This window comes from Protopterus annectens, chromosome 1.part2 (assembly GCF_019279795.1).
Source record: "Protopterus annectens isolate FY-2018-M chromosome 1.part2, PAN1.0, whole genome shotgun sequence".
Taxonomy (NCBI): Eukaryota; Metazoa; Chordata; order Ceratodontiformes; family Protopteridae; genus Protopterus; species Protopterus annectens.
This window is the reverse complement of record NC_056727.1, coordinates 883,582,994-883,607,573: the sequence shown is the minus strand read 5'-3', so window position 1 is coordinate 883,607,573 and position 24,580 is coordinate 883,582,994. Positions and strand designations below refer to the sequence as shown.

The 24,580-nt window shown below is 37.8% G+C and overlaps 1 protein-coding gene across 1 annotated transcript in view; it reads right to left on the bottom strand.

Annotated features, from left to right (window-relative positions):
* Nucleotides 1-24,120, bottom strand: part of TMEM35B (transmembrane protein 35B) — a 602,314-nt gene extending 578,194 nt beyond the window's left edge. The window contains exon 1 of the mRNA XM_044059434.1: nt 23,824-24,120. Within this exon, the coding sequence (XP_043915369.1) occupies nt 23,824-23,931 (108 nt within the window). The 5' untranslated portion in view covers nt 23,932-24,120. The remainder of the gene's footprint in view (nt 1-23,823) is intronic.
* Nucleotides 24,121-24,580: the final 460 nt, after the last annotated feature.

Sequence of the window (24,580 nt, the reverse complement as noted above, 5' to 3'; positions counted from 1 at the left end):
ATGTGTATTGCCCTTCAATGGTTATACTGGACTGGTTAAAAAGATTATTAGTAACAACCGGAATATTTTGAAAAGTGACAATAAGATTTTTGCCCTAGTGGAGGATGAACCAAGGTTTGTGCACAGGATAGGTTGCAATTTGAAAAGGAAATGTGAGAGTGTTAAATCATCCATACAGTGTGGTAGGGGTGGTATGACCAAATGTGAACATTGTAGTCAATGCCATGCCATATTGGAGGATAATAGCTTGGTAGTAGACAACAAGGATCATACAGTATTGAGATTCAAGAAGGGGAATTGTCAGATGCAGAACATTGTCTATTTTGCCAAGTGTAGTAGGTGCCCCAGTTTTTATGTGGGAAGACTGGGAGGCATTTCAGAAGTAGGATATATGACTATCTTTATACCATTAGAAAGGAAGATGCAAACAATGCATTATATAGGCACATTAGGGACAGCAGTGGCTGTTCCCCCTTCAAATTTTCCCTTTTAGAGGTAGTGAATTCACACAATTGGGGGGGGGCAATGTCAAAGCACTTTTAGGTGAAAAGGAAGTAAGATGGCAAATACTTCTGAATGCCACCACCCCATCTGAATGCCACCATCCCATCTGGTATTAATGACCACATCCCCATCAAGCCTGTTATTGAAGCAATGATGTATTAAACATACTTTTTTTTTTTATCAGGGGGATATGACATCATCTCATGAATATTGCAATTGTCAAGGTGTACTGTGATTGGGGTGTGTTGTATTTAAACAGTTAATTAATTTATAATGGTGTTCTGATGAAGTCTATATTTTTAGATAAAAGCGCTTAACCTTATAAATTACAATACTATCATTTATTAAAAAAATGTAAGAGCCATTTTCCCGTGTCATAGTTTTTTGTGGTGTTCTATGTAGTTATCAGATGTTCTGTTTACTTGTGTGGGACTACGTGGATAGTCTGTTGTTGAACCAGCTGAGTGAAACAGAAATGTGTTAAAAAGAGATAATCCAAGTGTATAGAACCAATATTATATAACGGTAACCTTATTAATGACTGCCCACTGTCAGCAACGTACTTAATGTGCACCTCTTTACCACAGTAATTCAGAAGTACCCAACAATTTAGATTACACTGCAACAGGCAATGATGTCACCTCTCCACTTCTCATTGAGAATATGGTGCTGACATCTCTCTTCAGAATAAAAGATAACAACAGTCTGGGGCCAGATAACATTCCATTATGTTTTTTGACTAAGACAGCTACAAATATTTCACATTTTCTTACCAGTTTGTTCAATTTACCAGTTTTGTACCCAAAAAATGGAAACTAACCCATGTTATCCCAATTTATAAGGGGGAGAGATAACTTAATGAACTATGGACATCTTGGATAAGCATTTTGAAAGCTTTCTTATTACAGATGATAAAGACTGAGCCTGCATCCGACATACCCCAGCATGACTTTTATTAAAGACAGGTCCATGTTTGTGAATTTACTGAAGCTTTATAATTCTTTTAGCAGGGTATTATAGCCTGGTATTTGTGAAGGGGTTGCCCATCTCGACTTTCCAAGCTTTTGATTGCATTTCGCATCACACAGACATTGACTCTATGAAAAAACACTTGCATAGTGAATTGGGAGTCCAACTAGCTCAGCAACAGATAACCAGAGTGATAATTCACAGCTTTTGTTCATATACACTAAAGTAATTCTGGGTGTGACACAGGGGACTGTATTGGGTACCGCAGTAACAAGGAGCAAAACAAAAATGTCTAAATTACAGTGGCTATCAAAATAAACAGATGATGTACCAAAATAGGTGTTTCCATTGCTAGCAGTGAAAATGTCAATCAGTAGTTATCTTAGTAATGTACACACTTGACTGAAGAATAATGGGTTAAATTTATTTATTTTATTTAGTTTATTTTACATTTGTTAACCAGGAAATTCCAACTGGACTAGGTCCATTTACAGCGGAGGCCCGCGGAAAAAAGCTCCACATTGTTAAGCAAGAGAAAAATATTTTTATGCAGAGTAGTCCAAGTTAAACAAGAGAGAAATATAATCAAGCATGTAAGGAGAAATGTTTTTTTTCAGGAAATCAAAACTCCAGATGAAAATATGAATGGAAAACAGTGATATCCTTTTTAAAATTATATGAATATTTAGGTATTAGGATTACTGATGCTGAAAATTTAGCATCCAAGCTCAGTTGGTTAAAAGCAAAGCCATGGGAATTACTAGACTTTATTCTTAGGAACTTCATGGGTCCATGCCACCTTATGGGTCCATGCCACCTTAACGAACCTTTTTCATATCATATGTTAGACCTATTATTAAATACAATTCTTTGTTTTGCTCTTGTAGCATGTGTGACCTATTCATTCTGGAAAGCACAAAGAAAATTCACCACAAATATTATAGCCTATAAGTGCTGCGAGCACACTGTTTGATCAATTGTAGACCAAGCAGCTCTAGTCCATCAGCTACAGGCATTTGAGAGACAAGTTGTGTATTGCTTTTAGGACTCTTTACAATGAAGAGGTTAGAGATTTTTTTATACATTTATTGAATATCACTTAAGTTATAAGCAAACGTACATTTATATAAATGAAAAACCAAAGTTAACCTTCCCAGTTGCATAGGTATACAAAAGAACATATGTGATGTATAGTTTATCACCAGTCCAACATTACATAAGTTGCTCACTTCCTGCCTTCCCTTAAACCTCACTTCTCCTCTAGATCCCTTAAACCTCACTTCTCCTCTAGATCATTATTATGGATGTATTGTTCCCACAATTTCCTTTTATTTCTATGTAATTTGCTCCTACCCTTTTCTAAAGATCCCATTTCCAATTCTTTTATCTCCATCACAATATTCAATACTTCAAAATACAGTTGTTTAGACTCTGACTACCATTTTCTAGTACTTGCTTTTTGGGAGCCACCAGAATTAAACTTAACAAGGCCTTACTATGTCTAAGTAATTCAGATTCTGTGTCCCAGCTCAAAAGAATAATTTCCTTAGTTACACCCTTTGCTCACCCAATATCTCTGACAGAGTGCTCTGCGGGAATGTTTAAAGTCTGCCAACTCATTGCACTCCCAAAACATATCTTCCAAGTTACCTCTTTTTTCCCCATAACACCTCCAAAATTTGCCATCTACTGGAGGGAAAATTCTGGAGTCTGGTTGGGCTACAAAATACCCATGCAAGCACTTCAAAGCAGAACTTCCAAATCTTCTAGACTTTGTTGCATACAATTAAAGCCATACATATATCCTCCCATAAAGCCATACATATATCCTCCCATTGTTCCCTTGTAAATTGCTTATCCAGTCTCTTAGTAATCTTTTCTAATCTCCTCTAATTCATATTCTTATCATGCAATATTTTACATGCCCTAAAATGATCCCTTTTTAACAGCAAATTCTGCCCTTGAATTATAGCTTTCTGCCTGCATTATGTATATGAGCCTTAACTGTATAGCTCTAAAATATCCATTGATGTTGCTCTAAAATACTACTTCAAGACGTTGGGCCTTTAATGAATATGGATACTCTTCAAAATACAATTACATCTAGGGGTTGCTGTGGTACTTCTGAAATAGGTATATGTAGAACCTGAGGATCAAAATTTATATCACCTTTTAACAATGTCATATATAATAAAGATGTTAAAAAAATATTTCCTTCTCATTCCACAGCCAGTCTCTGGAATAAGCTTCCTATGAATGTGAGACAGAGTGACACAGTAAATGAGTTTAAGAAATCGCTTGACAATTTGAGGAGGCCTTTCCTTTATTCTTTGAACCCATAGCCTGGATCTTCAATGTCCATTTTGGCCAGCACACAGATCTACCCAAAAATATGAAACCTATTTTGGCTTTTCACAACTTGTTCTTTTAGTCAGATAATTTCCTTAAAACCTATATATACTGAATCCTGTCAGTTCTTATCCATTTTATTAAACACAACTTCTCTTTACAAGTGATTAGTTTAAAAATAACAGTGTTGTGCAATGGTGTGTCTAATGCTTTAGCTGAAGAATCCTGTCAGTTCTTAATCCATTTTATTAAACACAACTTCTCTTTACAAGTGATTAGTTTAAAAATAACAGTGTTTGATTAGTTTAAAAATAACAGTGTTGTGCAGTGGTGTGTCTAATGCTTTAGCTGAAGTCAGGTGTGTTACAACAGAGGTGTGTCACAACTGACACACCATTAGCAAGACCAATACTGATCACATCATAAAGGCTGATAAGACTAGTGAGAGTAGATTTGCCATTTAAAAAGCCACATAGTTAAAGGGTCCAGACTGACAGAATACGTATTATTTTCTTTCACTGTAACCATGCAATATTCAAAACATTTCCCAAGAATCAAGGTGAGCCCAAGGATATGAAGCAAATGCCAACTAACACTCTTGTGAATAGGCACAATTTAAGACTGCTTCCTATCCTACAGGACAGCACCATTTGAAAGAAGGGTATTAAATAAGATGACATAAAGATCTATCAATAAGTTCTGGAGCCTGTGTATAATACGCTCAAAGTCCATATGGTCCCATTCTACATAAAGCCTTTATTTATTCATTCATTTCTTTATTTTATTCTTTTTTATTTGAATTTGTTAGTTAACCTGGGTACAGCACAGATCACAACTGACCAATTTCAGTCTCAGCCAGGGCAAGTAGCAAAGCACAATAGACTGTACAGTTACAAGTACAACAGAGACAACTACAGTAAGAGTATAGCAAACATGAACATTTATACTATTGGGCAGCAGAGTATCAGATGCATACAGTTATATCCATTTATGTATAATTGTCAAGGTATGTGCATAGCTAAACCTATGCAAAGATTCTTGGACCACAGATATATCAATATATGTCTTGTAGTAAAAGACTGATTATCCTAAATCAGCTCAGCCAATTTAAAAACAAAACTACTGACACATGGAGTTAACACCCTTATGATGTCATTGGAAGATTACTTTGTGTGTTATTGCATTTCAGATGTCCAACAACATTATTAGTACGCAGTTTTTGAATTCATATATTTAAAAAAAGCTTTGCTATTACTTAGCAAGGAAGACAGTTTATGTTTGGAATATGATTTATCACATATAACAGAATCTTTAAACCTTCTTGAGATATTATTTAGCCTTTTTCTAACAGCAGTAGTTATATGAAGCCAACAGACTTTATACATATGTCTCTTTTTTCTAAGGAATACATTTTGTAGTTCCACCAAGGTGGATTAACATTACTCACACTGCCTGACAGTTTGCTTTTAAGGCTCTTAAATAAGTGACTAACAGCAGAGATCCTTAAACAAGTCCCATCCATGAGCATAATTTGAAAGATTGTTCATTTCTTACTGGTCCGCAGATTTTACAGCATTGCACAGTTACTCAAAGTCCATTTAACTGTTTTCATACATCTTATTATGAAATAAGAGCCATGACTAGTTCCCAAATGTCAAATGCTACAGAAACAGGAGCTCAAATCCCCTACAGGTACTGAATCTGTAATAATAATTACTATACCAGACATGCTGGTCAACAGAGAGTCCAAATTATTACCAAATTTAGGGTGAGATTTCAACTAAGTGCAACTGAGTCCACAAAATCAGAGGCAAAATGGGATGAAGTACCATAACTACCCACTCATTTACGTAGTTAAAATCACCTGTAAGAACACAGGGTGTGTCTAATAGCTAAAGTTTCCAGAAACTTCACAGGTTTCTCTAAATTTATACTGGGAGAATGCCAAGAAAGCCTTAGATCATGCGAGTTACCCAATCTCTCAGTATTTAGAATTAGGATTACAAACTAACAATCTAATAACATAGAACTTCCCCTGAAATAAACTGTGCAGGAAAACAATACCCCTTTCCTAGTTTTCAACCAGATACAATCAAAATCAGAGTAGTTGTGGTTTTATAGACATATTGTGCTCTAATTAATGTAATTGTTTTCCCAGAGTCTAACAACCCTTGCAGTTCTTTCTCTTCTATGATTATAACAAGTTTAGCAATAGCACAGTGAAAAAAGCAGACTCAGTTCTAGAAGACAAAAGTTCAGCATTATTAGATTCTGTAGACATGCTTTCAGATACAGCTTATGGGTAGCATTACTAGCATTTACAGGTACATCAACTCTATAGCTTTTGCTAGGTCCCTATTTCTAGGATATGTATGGCAAAGGCTATGTCCCTATTTCTAGGATATGTATGGCAAACCAAACTACATAGTAACTTTTTTCTTGTTTGCAGGCAATGAAACATACTTAGGTGAAGCTTATTCTTGGCCTTTACTGCATGCAAGTCTGATTTAGAGATCGAGATCTCAGTTAACAGACATTCTACTGAAATAACTAGCTGTTTAGAAGACTTATGGTTACTTTTGGATATCCATTTCTTAAGTAGTTATAGACAGAGTAAAAACGGGCACTGAAACACAGCTGAAGCACTAACTAGTATCAGCAAGGAACAGAGTACACAAAAAAATAATAAAAGCAAGAAAACTTTTATTAAATCAAATTAAATCAGGTAAGCATTTTCACATTGTACATGCTTCATCAGACATGCTCTACATTCCTCAGGAACTCTGTCATTGCCAGCTTTAATACACCTTTTAGTAACGGGCACACTAACAACTGACTGCAACACTAAGACGTGGAGTAGGGTCACGGAAGGGGAACACTTCAGTTAGTTACTCCAGAAGGTTGTGCGAGGTCAGGGTTCACATTTACCAATGGTGGGGTCAAGCAGCTAGGAGACATTTTTATATATATATACATATATATATATATATATATATATATATATATATATATATATATATATATATATATATATATATATATATATACATACATACATACACATACATATATAGGTCTATTGCTTTTCATCGAATACCATGTATTCAAAAAAATCAGTAGACCGCTCAGTTACGAGAAAGTGCACTTTCGCAAACTCAGCTTCTATGAATGGATCACACCACAGTGGAGGACAGCAGGAAACAGCTTCTATGAATGGATCACACCACAGTGGAGGACAGCAGGAAAACATGCTATGTCCTCAACTGTGGTGCAGTAGTTACGGACCTTAGGGTTAGGGTGCGGGTCATGGTAAGGGAATAGCCCTACTAGCTATCCCCTTACCATGACGCGCGCCCTAACCCTAAGGTTTGTAACTACTACACTAAAATCAGTAGTAGCCCGTTCGCTGAAGCAGGTTTCGCGAAATTGCACTTTCAATTAAGTGCACTTTCACTTAACCCAGGGTCTACTGTGTGAGTTCAAAGAAGTGTATTTTCGAACTTGTACAGTAGACCCCATATATATATATATATATATATATATATATATATATATATATATATATATATATATATATATATATATATATATATATACACACACACACACACACACACACACACACACACACAAATTTCTCATTTTGCCACCAGCATCATATTTCACAAAACAAGATGACTACCTACCCTAAAAATCCTGTATTACTACCTTCATTTTCAAAATCCTTGCCCATTTTTATCCCAGATTAGCTCACTCCCTTGAATCCTTTCAACTAGCGATAACCCAGTGCTTTTGTGTTCCTCACGTTCTACTCAGACTCACACCCAGGATGAAGCTCCACATCACAAATAACGCCTAATCTGTTACTGGCCCCACAGCTCCCTCCTAACATATATATCCATGTACCTACAAACCTTTCCTCATTCAAACTCCTTCTCAAGATACACTGCCAAAGTAAATTTGAATGCATCTTTTTCCCCTGCACAGTACACTCATGATGTGCTAATACAATGAAAATGTTCAGTGGTTACACAAAGTACTCTCTGACAAACTGTCTTTTTCCCCTGCACAGTACACTCATGATGTGCTAATACAATGAAAATGTTCAGTGGTTACACAAAGTACTCTCTGACAAACTGTCTCCACATACACAGAACTAAGCATAGCACCCCAAGGCCCTTGTAATTAATATTTTCTGAAGACTTAATTCTAATGATGAAGATACACGTTTCTACAAAATTTCATACAGTTTCTTACTAGTGTTAAAATCATTTCTGTACAATGTCTTTCCAACATTTACTGTCAGGATATACCCATTTACTTAATTTACAGTGATAATGTATATTCTCAGCAAAGTACTATTAATACTCCATATATTTTTGCCATCACACCTTAATTGTTATTAATCTGGGTTTACCAAGAGGTTAAATACTTATGTATTCCTTCCATTTTGCTAGTCTGAGATATTAGCTACTCTGGATTAAATCTACAACTTTCTACATATTCATTCTGCATGTCCTCCCCACTGTTGTGTGATGTTTAAAGACATGCAGGTAGGTGCATTCGTAAATGGGTGTGGCTTTTATGAAGGTTGGGCATCGGCCTGGCAACTCAGCACCATAAAAAATCCACTGCCAATCATTAGCAGACTGGAGTTACGCTGTGCCAACCCCTAACCGGGAAAAGCTGAAATATTCTGTTCTACATATTCAGTACAACAACTGTACTCTGTAAATTCTAGTTATTTAAAACAATCTTGACTGATCTAGATGTGCCAAGAAGCTAGGAACTATATATATATATATATATATATATATATATATATAATTTTTTTTTTTCTGCCACATCAGCCTGAATTACATGCACTCAGTAGCTGTACTGCCATAAATTCATTTTGGATGCTGTCAAGTACTTGGTACATTCTAGTAGATTATTTCAGGTTGAATACCTTCTTGTTTTGTTATTGGAGCTGTCTGGACCACTCTGCAAGAAATAGGCAGCTCCAAGGTGCAGAGAGAAAAAGCTAGACACTAGAAGAGTCAGCTGCAAACAGTGAGACTAAGCAGCCAATGCTGCCTTTTCTGTCACGGGGGAATGATGTCACTCCATCTCTCTGGAAAATTTGACATCTACCAGAGGCAAATGTTCTAGCATAAGATAAGAAGGGTGGAAAAATCTGCATCCACCAAGCTGTGCATTTTACAAAAGCTATATATTACTTAAGTCTGCATGTATCATTAGGGTGGCAATGTGAGATTACATGCATACCAGACATACCTTACATGTCAGCACCAATGACGTAGAAGGATCTAAGCTCTGATTACTGCTCAGATGAACCATGGTTGACTACAGGCTCAGGCAACTGACATCACTGGGAGGGATAACAGGTAGGCCCAACGGACTGTGAAAGGACGGACACAGCCAGCCACACCCACTGCCACTATCCCTCACAGAAGGAACAGTGATACAGAGGGGAGCTGGGAGTTGAGATTCACTAATCATCCCCCTGCCCAGACAGGTTTGGCCATTCAAAATGCTCCCACTGCCAGGATACCACAGAGAACACAAAGCACCCTTTTGGCTGCCTGAATAGTAGCCTCCCTCCAGACAGCTCTCTCATTGGCTGCAGGAAGCTGAGAAACAAATATGCACTGTCTAATCCAGGGGAGGATTGATATGACAGGTGCATTTTGCCCTGGTGCCCAAGGAAATGTAGTATAGTTGCAACAAAACTGTGGAGAAGGGACATGTTGAATAGTTCTTCCAACCTAGTGAAATTATGGTCCATCCTAAGATGGAGTCAAGCTCTGTTGGGGGTGGAGGGCTGAATTCATACCCCTAGGCCACTTGAACAAAATTTCCTTCCAAACCAGCAAAAACAGGTGAAGGAAAATGCACTGCAGATGAGCAAGCAACATCTGTGGCTAACTGGGCTATAGTCCCTTCTAGTCAGCTCACACCTCTGCTGTCCACTCTGAGAAAGACCAGTGACATAGGTGAGAGCTGCCTAGAGTCCAGTTTAGCAGGGAAAAAGAATGAGCTTAAGACTCATAGGGGGTAAGTGAGAACTGGCAGGCGAGGAGGGAAAAAGTACCTTGAAAACATCTATATATATTATCATGAATGGCTACATTTTCAAGGCACAACCAGAACATCAGAGAGGCAAAGAGGTTGCTGCCTCAGAGCCCTTGTCTCTCCAACCTGAATCTCAAATGGGAGCCTTCTATACAGAGTTTGCATGCCTTTCTTGTGTCTGCATGGATAACGAAAAGAAAAAAACAATACCAAATGTATTCTGAGAGCTACCACCAATGACAAAACTAGTGCAAAAGGACAAGAGTGGTTTTGCAGGATGGACAAGTCCCTCTATAACCCACAACACCCCCGAGCTACATCGATATCCTTACTCCAAGGTCACATAACCTCAGAGAAAAAAAGAACGTTTTGCTTACATGAGAACTTCAATCACCCTTTCCTGATCTTGAACAACCTTACAGTAATTTAAGTTTAAAACAGCCATGGGGGCACAGCTTTAGAAGAGTGCGTGCCCTCTTACAAAAGAGAAGCCTTTTCCTCTTTACTGTCAAGTTTCCTCAAATTTAAATGGTGTTGATTTCAAGAAGGTGCAACGAAATGATTTTTTTAAATGTTTTTATCCTACTAATCAGAATGAAAAATAAATACACCCAAAAGCATTATCTTCATAGAAATATAACACGTTGCTTGCAGATTCATATGTATGCAGGCCTAACCTTCCACCTCAGTTGAACTAGCATCATGTCACAGGTACAAACTTATTTTTCTCAAATTTAATTAATACCATGCATTGCATATTAGATATTTAAATCCAAAATGGCAGTCTAAACATTACAAAACCAGTGCAGTCACGTACAGGTACACAAAAGCATTAATCCTACAAGAAGCAGACATTTTGACTCCAAGTACAGGGTTAATGCATGGAAGCTCAGATTAACTCAATAACAGCCTAATGAAGCTGTTATTAGACAATCCATAAGGCACGGTTCAAAAAGCCATGCTTCCTATTATACACTTCTGCCATTTTGGAGTTCAGTCCATTCTGGATTAGTCCACCTACCAACAAAAGAATAATTAAAATAAAGTAGGCTACAGCTTGATAAAAAAGCTCTGGTGCTTCTGATAATGGTTACTGCCCCTCAGCTTGTGAGGTTCATAGCTGCTTTGTTAAGGTCAGCTTCATTTTTCAATCATTAACAAATTTCTGTTCATAACGGAGCTGAAGGTACTGATCTGTTCTTGGAAGCAAGAATCAAAGAATGTCTAAAGTACGGCACCGGAATCTCGGATAATAATTTCAATGCTAACACTGGTCTTGACGAGTGCACTAATGTTAGAGAAGGCGACTTTCTATACAATGGAGAAAATTTTCTGAAAGATTCGTTGGTCATACTTCCCATGTTCTTAAAAGCAGTTTGCCAAAGAGGACTTAAGCATGCAGATTATCTCATGTTGAGCTTCTGTGTCTGTTTCCTGTTAACGAAAGAGTACTGCCAAGACAGGAAAATGCTCAGTTTTTCAGAGGCCATTTATTTCCAGGCTTTAATCAGACTGACAAAGTAACTTCATCTTCTTGAGACTGCAGGAGAGTGATAGACCAATACGCTTTTGAAAATGTGTTTAGTGTAGGATGACAGTAATTGTAGCATTTTTTTGTTTGTTTGTTTGCTTTGAATGCACATACCCAGTTTCAAATTGTTTATCCATTTTCTTTTGCCTTTCACTTCCAGAGGACATTGGCTTTTGCTTAAGATCTGAATAACTGCAAACACTATGGAGAGCAAAGACTGGGCAATGCACACCACCTTTTACCCCAGATTGCATTTTGAATGGATTTTCTTTAAAATTATATGAAAAATGATAGCAATTAGGTTATGCAAAAGCCGCAACACGTTGATGAATCTGGTAGGATAATCAAATCTTTCCAGGACTGCCATTCTCAAGGTCATATGACAGAAGCAATAAAAAGATTTTGTCAGAACAGTGAAAGTGATGTACACCTATTGCTGGCTCCAACATTTTCTTGTATCTACCTAGCAATCAATAAGTCTGTTGTCATAGGGTCTATCTGAATCCATACTGGAATTCCAACATTAACAAAATGATAGAGCAGTAACAGCCTAGAATAATAAAATATTCACATTTCTGCTGCAGTGGACAGTTACATAGTGACTCAATGACTCGTGCCAACACACAGACACACTCACTTGCCTATCATGACTCTTGAAGAATGCAATGGAATTGGACAAATCTTCCAGAATTTATTAGCCATTTCCAAATCTACAGAATTAGTCAATGGAGTTTCAGTAACAATTCCCTGCTGCAAGCTTTAAAGACTTCAACCAGTATACCACCTGTATTTGAAGGTATGTTGTTCTGGTTGGGGGGGGGGGGGTCAGCAAGAGACTCCCTTACAGAGCTGATTAGATATAACTGTGATATCTGTCAGACAGGATACACAGTTCAGAACAGTCTCAACATGATTCTTCCTTTTACCTTCAATGGCTTTAATTACCCTTCAGCAGTATCAGGCCATCTTTAGGTGAAAAAGAAAAGAAAATAGACCATAATGGCATGTATAACCTGAAAAAAAGGTTTATAAGTGGCATCCACTGACAGTATAGGACTGAAGCAGGATGTCTTTGTCTTTCCGCCACTGACTGTCAAATGTCTTGCATCTTTTCTTTTTTAAACACCTTTATTAAACTACCATTTAAAACACAAACATATTAATATGAAAGAAAATAAAGCATATTAAACATATTTCCACATTTTCATGCAACATACATTACATATGCTCTTTTTTATAACAATTATCAGTCCAACAGAACAAAAATTGTTCAATTCCTGCCTTCCCTTAAACCTCACTCCTCCTGAACATTATGGAAACTGTGAACTAAGTGCATAGTTTCCATTTGGTACTTGCATATTATCGCAACCACATTTTTGCGATCATAACGGCTGCTTCCGATACTGAAATGTAACCGGTAATGTTTTAAAAAAAGGGAGACGATATGTTTGATTTAAAAAGGTAGGGTCTTTTATGCAGGGCTATGAATTAGAAAAAATACTGAAGCTGTCGATGCATGTTGCACTTCCCCGCCGGCGGCAGCATGTCATACCATCTTCCCGGTTACTGAAACCGAAATGAACTGAACAGGTCCTGTACCCTACTAAAACAAAATCGGGTTAATGTCAAACTGTGGCATGGTGTGATTTTATTTTTTACAGTGCAGGCTGTGATTTCTGGCACTGGCATGTTCAGTGAAAACCACGTGGTACTTCTTCATGGATTCAACAATCTTGATCGCTGTTACTATGTCTTTCTGTTTCTCTGCGGTGGGAATTGCTCAGCCAGAAGCACAGTCTACCTCTTCTAACCAGTGTTTTCTTTTTTTTTTTTTCTTTTTTTTAATTTCTGGGAATGTTACGTTTCACTCTACATGTCTGTTAAAGCAAGTAAAACAGTATGTTGTACCAGTCACACTACAATAATGACACAACTTTCATGGCCGAATGTGAGTGTAAACCGTTTACTTGACCTGCATTTGCTGGCAGGAAGAAAGGGACGTTCATTGAGCAGAGTTGCGATAACCGACATGCTCTCAGTACACCGCCTAATCAAACAGCAACAGTAGGGGTTTTGGACATGATTTTGATAACAGTCCAGAAAAGAGCCTGTACAGTTTAAAAAAAAAAAAACACACACACACCACATCACTTTTTGAAACCATTACGGGACATATTTCAGGATCGGGTAACCAGCCGCCAGTGACATATGTGGTTGTGATAATACGCAAGTACCTTCCATTTATTTCTATATAATTTGCTCCTTCCTTTTTCTAAAGAGCACTCTTCCAGTTCTTTGATCTCTTACAATATTCAATACTTTTTGGCAGCCACCAGAATTAAACTTAGCAAGGCCTTAGTATGTCAAGGCAATTCAGATTCTATATTCCAGCTCAAAATAATTTCCTTAGTTACAGCCATTTGCTCACCCAATATTTCTTACACAGTACTATGCAGGGAATTTTTAAAGTCTGCCCAACTCATTACACTCCCAGAACATATGTTCCCAGTTACCTCTTTCTTCCTTTTCACACCTCCAACATCTCCCACCTCCCTGAGGAAAAGTACTTTGGGGTATAAAAATAATTAAGCAAAGACTTCCAAACAAAAATCCTAAACCTTTTAGACTTTGTTGCATACTCAGGAGTTATATGTATATTCTCCCATTGTTCCCTTGTAAATTGTTATTCCAATCTCTCTTCCAAACTTTTTCTAACCTCCTCTGGTTTATTCTTATAGTTACCATGCAATATTTTATAAGCTCTACTAATTATCCTTTTTTTAACAGCAGCTTCTGTTCCAGATTCAGCTAAACCCTCTACCAGAGCAGGTCTTTCAGTTAGGATTCTACAATCCATTTCTCTTTGCCTATACTTTGATATCAGTCCCTGAGGGGGAAGATGGTCTTTAGCCTGCTGTCCAAAAATATTCTTGGCCTCATCCCATTCTATTACCTTTCCCTCTCTAGTTATTTGTCCCAGTACCTTGTTTCCTTTGTTAGTTTTCTCCAGTAAATTCCAACCCTATCTTGCATATTATCTGTACCCCTACATGCAGTCATCCCTGTCAGCAACATTTTTCTCCATTATAGCTTGGTTCTTAACTTTCTGCTACTTTACGAATATAACATTCTGTATGGCTGTTATTTTCCTTAAGCTTCTGCATCCAAAATTCCATTCTTTCCTTATTTCTTGACTAACCACTATGCTTCATCATCATCACTTTCTGCTTGCATTATGTATACGAGCCTTAACTGTGTAGCTCTAAAATATCTCCCTTCAAAATCAGGTAATCCTAATCCACCTTGTTCTACTGGAAGGATCAACTTAACCCACTTATCCCCTGCTCTCTTCCCTTCCCCGATAAGTTCCTTCAACTTTAAGTAGTGCCTACAACTTCTCCGCTGGTTGATAAATATGCCTGACCTGTAAAAATGTCACATTCTGCTTAAGCTCATGCTCCGATCCTCTTGAAGTTCTTTGTTTCCAGTTCAGAAGCTCTTCAATTGTAATTTTATTTTCAGCTGACATGTCCTGCTGATTTCTCCTGCTGATTTCCAGTGCAACAGTGAAAGAATACACAATGTGTTGAGTGGACAGCATTCCAAAGCTCCTTTCAGCAGGTTTCAGCCTTATCTGCAGGTATGATGAGACAACTTTGTTGGACTGCATTTCTGAAAATCCTCATAACCCAAAATGACTTTTAAAAAAGTTGCATTTTTTAGTTTTTAATTTTCACTAAACTGATTTTGACAACCTTCAGCACCCGAGAGTTGTCCAAATGTTCACAATACATCTGCAAAGCAGTTTGTACAGCAGTCATCAAATCCCCTCGTGGCCTTTATGATGTGGATGTCCACACAAATGTTCACAATACATCTGCAAAGCAGTTTGTACAGCAGTCATCAAATCCCCTCGTGGCCTTTATGATGCGGATGTCCACACAATCAGGAGCGGTTATTCTTGTGTCATATCAGAGTATTCTAGTGAACTACAAATGGAGCGCAGTACACACTAAATTGTTAAGGTGCATGCAGAACAAAACAATGTAGTACTCAGAGGCTATAGAGAAAAAATTCAATAAGCTTATGAGACAACAGTCTTCATTATTGCAGTAAAGTAAAAAGTATGGACATTTTACTGAATCAGTTTGTATGTTCAATATCTTACAGCAATTAATTTTGATAGTACTGTGAACTTTGAAAGCATAAAAATTGAAAGGTCAGGTTTTGGTTTCATTTTTTGTTTAATAAATGTTCACCTTTGTTGCCAGAGCAGAAGTTTTAAATGTGCTACTTTATTTCTTTCTGCAATGTAAAGGATATGTCAGTGCTTGGACTAGAAGGGCATCTCTACGTAGTTTGCCATTTTATTTAAGCACAGCGATTGTGCCATCAGGCCATGCTTCAAATATGTGTGCAGTGGTGGAACACCATTAGTATTTCTACTTGTCCTTTCAGATGGTTCAGCTGTAAAGAGAACAGTGATATTTCTATGAAGAATTATATGGTCACTCTTTAGGGTGCTGGGCAGGACTTCATCAAGGGTGATACAGAGTTATCTGTGATACTGTCATGTTTTCGTCAGGAATGATGCAGAACTGCTCCTTGCCACTGTCATCAGAATTAAGTGATGGGATAGTTGAAATGATAACAATAATAATCTGACTAAGGAGTCAGAGAACAAACGACACAAGACAGTTGCTTATCCAGTGGGAAGCTCTGCCGAATGCTTCAGATGTTTGTTCCTAAAGACACAGCAAGTGCCACAAGTTATTCAAGATGTATATGAATCCTCCACCCTCTCTCTCTCAGACCTTTGTATATGTTTTCTGTTTCATTTAAGGCAACAATGTTAATGCTCTCTGCTCTTTCAATACATGAGAAAGTGAAAATGTTCCATGTTGTGAAAATCATCCATTTCATGTTTTTAACACCTTTATTGAATTAGACACAGACAAATATATGTTTGTATTAAAGAAAAACATTATTAACATCTTCCCAATTACAAATATTATACATCACAAGTATTCATTTGTGCAACTATCATCAGTCCAACATTGCATACATTGATCAATTCCTGCCTTCCCTTAAACCTCACACTTATCCAACACATTATTGTGCATGTATTGTTCCTACAATTTCCATTTTTTCTAGGTCATTTGCTCCTACTCCCTACAAAGGATGCATTATCCAGTTCTTTTATTTCTGGAACAATATTCAGTACTTCAAATACAGCTGGTTTGGCCTTTGATTTCCATTGTCTAGTAACTGCTTTATGGCAGCAACCAGAATTAAACTTAACAAGGCCTTACAATGTCTAGGCAATTCAGATTCTGTACACCAGCTTAAAAAATCCTTAGTTACCTCCATTTGCTCATCCAATATTTCTGACAGAGTACTCTTTAAGAAATTTTTAAAGTCTGCCAACTCATTACACTCCCAGAACATATGTTCCCAGTTACCTCTTTCTTCCCTATCACAACTCCAACATTTGCCATCTACCTGGGGAAAACATTTTTGGTGTCTGTCTAGAGTAATACAAATACCTATGCAAACACTTCTAGACTTTGTTGCATACTTAGAAGCCTTACGCATGTCCTCCCATTATTCCTCTCTCTGCCCAATCTTTTCTAATTGCCTCCAGTTGATTCCTATAGTTATTGTGCAATATTCCATAAGCCCTACTAATTATCCCTTTTTTAACAGCAGTTTCTGTTCAAGCTTCAACTAAGAACTCTACCACAGCAGGTCTTTCACATAAGATTCCCCTATCCCTTTCTCTCTACCTATACACTGATAATCAATCCCTGGTAGAGAAGGCAGTCTCTATCTGGCCCACAGTCAGATGTCTTCTTGCCTCTTCCCACTCTATTACTTTTCCCTCTCAGTACCTTGGTTTCTTTGCCAGATTTTTCTAGTAAATTCCAGCCCTTTCTTGCCTATTCTCTGTACTCCTACTTGCTGTCATCCCTATTTTCCATTCTTGTGTTGGCTTAGTTCTTAAGAGTACTTTCTGCTACTTTAGGAATGTAATATTCTGTTTTCATGTAGTTACTCTCCTTAAGGATCTGGATCCAAAATCCCACTCTTTCATTATTTCTTGAGTCACCCCCCTCCCCGGTTCATCATTATCCCATTCCACTTCGAATTATAGCTTTCTGTTTGTGTTATGTATACAAGCCTTAATTGTGCAGCTCAAATATCCTTTCAAATCAGGAAATCCTAAACCACACTGTTCCATTAGAAAGATCACTTATCCCAATTGACCCTTTCCCTCTTCCCCTCCCATATAAATTTCTCTTAACTTTTTATTAACTATTGCCACAACTTTTCCTCTGGCTGATAAAAATATGCCTGATCTGTACATAAAACTAAAGGGACTAAAGACAGTTTCACCAATTCACGTGTAGGTATACAGTTTATATATAGCTACAGCAATTCACGTGTAGGTATACAGTTTATAGCTACAGCCGTTGTTATATGTTCAATAACTTTATATCCTAAAAAGAGCCCAAGTTTTAATGTGCGACCCATTACAGCAGTTTTTCATGGAGAAGACCATTTATACCACCCAACCTTAATAATGTTTTGTGTTCGCACTTTGTTTCTACCTTTCTTTTGTTCAAATGCTACTTTTGCCTCCTCATCCCAATCTTTCAATTTCAGCCTAATTTTTATTTTCCCTGTAACAAATTTCTCTAACTTGAATCACTACGAAAGCACTATTAAAAAAGGGTAAGCCAGGTTTGACATCATGTTTTCAAAATTCACATCCCCGTTCTGTTCTGCTTGTTGCCTTCCAACCATTATCCCCTTACTTAACCCATCTGTTTATCTCCAAGTGACAGCCAATCATGGGAGGCGTTAATTCAGGCAGCAATCAGAGTTACTGCTACCCCTATGCCCCATTACACAAGTGGCAGCCCATTTTTCAAGGAACTCCATATTGCCATTCTTATGATTCAAGCACACGTTCATCACATCACAACTGCCTCACACTGCTATCATTGGGACTGCTTTAATTCTCAAGATTAATGCACTGCCCACAGTCTACTGCAGGCGAGCCTACCTCTAAGTTACATTTTACTGCACGTTTTTTTTTTTCCTGGGGTGTATTCATACAGCATCGCCCTTCTGATACCACACCCTAGTCTCTAAATAACTTCCACTGAAGCCAATGGAATCCCTAAGGCCCAGAAGACTCAATTGCAATTAGTGACTTAGGCACTTGATACCTGGAAGGGAGGACAGGCATGCCTGTCCTGGGGGTCAGGGTGCATGATGCAGACAGCAGATCCCTTAAGCCCTCACAAAAGCCAGTACTCTGTAAAAACAGTGGGGTGGGACATACAGATAGGCTGAAGAGGCATGTCAATCCCAGGGCCAGGGTGGGCACATCCTCAAAGGCCACACTAATGGCTTGCCCGGCCTACTCCACAGACCGCTAGCATGCAGGGAATGGTACACCTTAGAAAAGCCCTGTTACCAGTGTATGTGATGCTGCTCGCCACTAGCTCCATTCTGTGCTCCTCTTCCTGACTGGTATAAGCCTCAGCTTGGTGAGGATGAGAAAAGTAGGAACTGGCATTCTCGGGCCCCTTACATCCAGTCGGGCAGCATCAGGAGACAACAGGAGAGCAGAGGGAAAGCAACCAAGTTACTAACGGTCAGACAGGGCAGGGACAATAAAAACAAAATGCTACCTCTGTGGACACCACTCCACTTGGCGGAAGAGAAAAAAAAAAAAAAAAAACACGCTTCTCTTTCTTCCAGGTTGGTGCGTCTCACATTTACTGTACACAGAACTCATGGGTATGGTGGCAGAGAACTCATGGGTATGGTGGCAGACCTTCCTATGGGCATGCAAGTGGATGATATCCCCCTGCAAAAAGACTTGGCAACAGGATTTATTCATGTTCATAAGACATCACTCTGTTAATGCGGTTGATATGTTAAGCTCAGCGTTGATCGCATCAAATACACTTCCACAAATCACCAAAAAAATGTGATTTCCTCGGACCTTCTCTTGCTTATTTTTCACAGAAACACTTATCACTACAGGTTAACTATGTGAGCATTTTGGCATACGTAAAAAAAAAAAAATCTACATTTTGTAGTTCCTTAATTAAACAGCAAGCCATTACTGTCTTTAATGGCTTGGACAGTTGTTGTTCCTAATGCTATTGAGTAATCTGATCTCTCAAGCTTTGCAGAGACAAATAACCAAATAAACAAATGTCCAAAGGTATTAACGTGAAGCAGATGAACCCAGGTTAATGGAAAAGTTACAATCCAAGCTCACTATAACCTAGCAACAAAAACAAACAAACAATCACTTACACCTCAGAAACTGCTAAAGAGAAAGAAATAACATGAAAAAACAGGAAATGCAATTATAAAGCTTAAAAATGGAAAATAAACAAACATTCAAAGGGCTATACACTATGAAGTCTAATATAACAATGTTCTTCAGGAATTCTGCTTCTTAAGGGGAATAATAATTATGAACCCAAACATCTTCAGCACATTGTTATAGTTAAGCTTGCATCTCTCACCAGGAAGGCATCCAGGATTTTTGGAACTGTAGGCCAACTTCCACAATGTAGCCTCATCCCCTACAGCCACAATCCCCATCAACCCAAAATACCATAAACCATGGTTAAACCAGGATACATGTCCTATTGTTCTAAACTTACAGCACAAAATTATGTTTGTAAAGTGTTTGCTTTGGTATACATGGCATATGCCTGGCTTACTACTTAGGAATTACACAATTCAGACTGCATCATTAGGGTGCAAGTTCTTTAATGAACAAGACAACTGCAGGATTACCTTCTAAGATTGCACATGACTAGTGTCTGAATATGTTTTGCCTGTAATTAGTTATGTGTACACTACCAAATATGTTTTACATAAATAGGATATCTTTTTTTTTGGAAGTAAAGCTTTCTGCAGCTAAATGAACAAACTAAACTGACATTTTTACTGCTGAAATGCTGCATTACTGCTACACTTTGTCTTTGAAAACATACAGGCATGTGGCACTCCTCTTCTGCTTCAATTAAGTTTAGACACCATCTACTTTGTAAAGTTTTTTAGCCTCTTCCTGTGGACACTCATGAGACTTTCATTCCTCCCAGAAGAGAACCCACTGGGCCATTTACTCCCCTAAGATGCAAAAACTGGCTACAGAGAGAGAGAGAGAGAGAGAGAGACAGGTGGTGTAGTCATGAATGCAAGGTATTTATGTAAAAGTAATGCCCACTGAAAAACGAGTCCGCCACTTCATGGCAGCATATCAAGCTGCCATGAAGCTCGGACAGAAACAAAAAACTAACAGCTGCCATTACTTTACACTCGCTAAGTATCGCTTTTGTTGTTTAGCTAGTGCCAAAACTCCACAGCAGTGCAGAAATGAAAGCCAGTAAAGGTCCATACACCTGTAGGCAAAGCCAAAGAAACGAAAGTGCTTATTTGGTGTGGATATTTTGTATTAAACTTTATACCATATTCGTTTGTCTTTGTCTTTGCTTACAGGTGTATGGACCTTTACTGGATTTCTTTTCTGCACTGCTGTGGAGTTTTGGCATTTGTATTATTTACAGCATTTCCTCTGGTTACTAGTATTTTGCTGTTTAGCGAGTGTAAAAATAATAAAAAAAGTGTATGTGTGTGCATATATGTGCATGAATGTGTGCGTGTCTGTGTGTATGTATGAAAACAGAGGAGACTGTGTGTGTGTGTGTGTGTGTGTGTGTGTGTGTGTGTCTGTGTGTATGTATGAAAACAGAGGAGACTGTGTGTGTGTATGTGAGAGAGAGATAGCAGTCTTATGTGACTGAATATGTGTACGAAAGCAGAAGTGTGTGTGTATGTGTGTGTGTGTGTGTATATGTGAGAAAGAGATCGAGAGAGAGATAGCAGTCTTATGTGACTGAATATGTGTACGAAAGCAGAAGTGTGTGTGTGAGAGAGAGAGAGAGAGACAGACAGAATGAGAGCGATCTTGTGTGCATAGCTCTCAACTTTCCATCCAAATTTTCAGAGAATGTCCAGAGTTTTGCCTCATATTTTTTGTCTGTTCTTCATAAAATGTGTGGTGTTTTGAAATCTTGTGGCAAATCCGTGAGGAGTGAATTCACTAAATAATGGACAGACATTTGAGTTTGACTTTATATCTTTCAGAAAATGCATCATATTAAAAAAAAGTTGTTAGAATAAAAGGTCTTGCAAGTGCTATATTTTTACATATATATTTTAATGTAAAATGCTTCCTACACCATTAGCATATACTACAGACAGTTTGAAACATTAAGCTGAACTAATTTATATATATATATATATATATATATATATATATATATATATATATATATATATTAAAATAACAATATAGCACTTAAAATTTTAAGTCTGTAAAACACAATAACGTAACAGAGAGCCCATTCAAGAAGTGCAGTAATGCCCTCCAAGGCCTCATAATACCCCTGGGCGGGTGTTAATTTCACATTAACACACACACCTGTCAGCCATTATTGCTTACAAGTAATAGGGCTGGGGTTAACATTTGAATGCTGCACATTATATAATTTTGCTAATAACAGCTGCAAAGCTGTAGTATGCCTTGTGACATTATTTTTGGTTATGTGATGTTCTGTTTTTGCAAGAGTTGTTATTTTTGCTTCTTTTACTTGGCCAGGGGTTATCATATGATAACCTCCTGCTAGACTGGTAATTCTATGTATATATAACCTGTGGTATAACAGCTGTTATCTCCCATGTTATACTGGCCTCTCTGCATACAGAAGTTGTTATACTGTCATTTTTACAAAGATTGGTCAATATAAAAATAGATACAGCTATCGTTTCTACCAGTGAACTTTCAGTGCACAAGTAATGCAGAACACTTAGATAATTCTGTTCTCAATGAAGCTTGCTTCTGCCCCCTTTTGCTAGATAAAGTATTTTGTTTCTCAAAACAAGCGCATTCTTAAAGTTGGAATATTTCTGAGTAGAAGTCAGTCCCCTCCCTGCAGACCAAAACTACATGCAGCTGGAAATTCTGTACAGGTTTCTATTATGTCAGATTGAATCTCCTCAGCTGCTTTCAGTGTCTTCTCAAGTGCTTTGGTTCTGGCAGAAAGAAAAGTTCTATTTTGTAACAAAAAAGAAGAAAAATGAAACTATACTGCAAGCTAAACTTCACCTGAAGCAGGTTATTAACCTGTTTTTCAGCGAAGTGTTATAAAGTGTGTGTTCTGGCACAAAGAACTACATGAAACATTACCACAAATAAAAAAGACTTGTTTTACGGTTTTCTAGCAAATAACATTTCAGGACAGATCATGGAATAGCATATACAAAAATTTCAGTTGTAACAGCCGTTGTCTATATCAGAGACGTACAAAGAAACTGCAAAACAAAAAATAAATAATTTGATTTTTCTAACATAAAAAACACCTGAAACAGGCGTTCTGTACTCGTCATAAAAATAGCCACAGACTATACTAATGGAATTACAGTCAACTTATCCTTAAAATGTAATTTAACCTGAAACATGACATGACCCTTTCTATTAAAAACACAACAGTTTATGCTAAAAAAGCCTAATACAGCACGGTTCCTGAAAATAAAACTTGCTAGTTGATGTTGATTGCTACGATTTGAATAAAATCACGAAAAGTAAACACAATGATGGAACAGTTTAAAAACAGTAATTATTCGCAATGTACAACTTTCCTTCCCTTCTTGCCGCCTTCAAGTTAATTTCTAATCATAGACTCCGCCTTCACATTTCAAACTTTTTAAATAAGGCACTAGCCTCCAATAAAGAGAGCTCTGAGTAAATAAATGCATTTCAATCCAGTGCGGTTTCATCTGATACATATTTGTAGTTGTCAGATATGCTCCTGCTAAACTCGATGGGTGAATTTACAACCGATCCTTGATCACTTTTCCTTTCCAAGCTAATAATGGCTACTTAAGATTGCTTAGTTAACAGTACCTCCCATACTTTATTGCAATTGCTTGCACTCATATCCTTTACAAACATAATGTATTCATAAAACATTTCGTGATTGCTTTATTTAAACACACTCGGATTATGTCTGAATGCCCTCTGTGTACATCTACTCTGAGTGCACTGCTGGATGCGATGCACTGGTTAATACACAGACAAGCTCAGAAGGCGCTTTTTTATTTAGGGATGGCTCCACACTCCCTCTACACGTGTGGGTGTGTGTACAAATACATGCACAGCACTGCCACAGATGCAAATATCACAGAGCACACCATGCAAACATCTGGCTGTAAGCGCGAATAAAAAAGAACAGGGTGAAACAATCGGGCATTAGTTCTACGCAGAATCTGCCGCATGCTCCACTTCCTGCACTCACCATCTGCTGGTAGACTTCATCCGAAATCAGGTCTGTCAATTTCACAGCGCCAGCGAATGAGAAGAAGAGTCCCAACAGCACTCGGATTGCAGTGAAAACGAACGCCATTTCCCTGACTGAATTTGTCAAAATAGAACTGCAACTGATTTACTATCTTCTACATACGCAGAAGGTGCCGCCTACTTTATTTTCACTAAGGGGTGGGGTGTGTTTTGTACAGTCGGTTGTGCGAGGGGTGGGGTGTGTTTTGTACAGTCAGTAGTGTGCAAGCGATTAAGTGTATATACACCTTTAAGAAGTACACACCCACAGAGCAACTTAACTACTTGTTAGTCCTAAAATCATAACTTCTATCTCGGACCCTGGTGTTGTTACACACTTGGGTGGTTGCTAACTGTTCATGTCAAAATTTCTGGACGACAGAGCCGGATTAAGGTCAAATGGGGTCCTAGGCAGAGTAACAGATCCCCAACCAGAGCAGCCCCCTCCCCAGCCATTTAAGTGTTCCATTACTTGACTGTTTCTGCCCAGTTACCATAACCACTGTTCAGACCTGTCAGTGTTTTGTACTGCTTTATTTACTTCTACAGTGATTACAGATATTGAAATAAAATACAACAGACGCTAATAACCATTTGCTAATAGTCTCATAATGAAAACAGACAGCATAAGTAGTAAACTTATCTGCCTTTAAAAGTCACATTCATTGAAACAGAATTAAAATTACATTAAAAGAAAATGCATCTGGCCAGTGGTG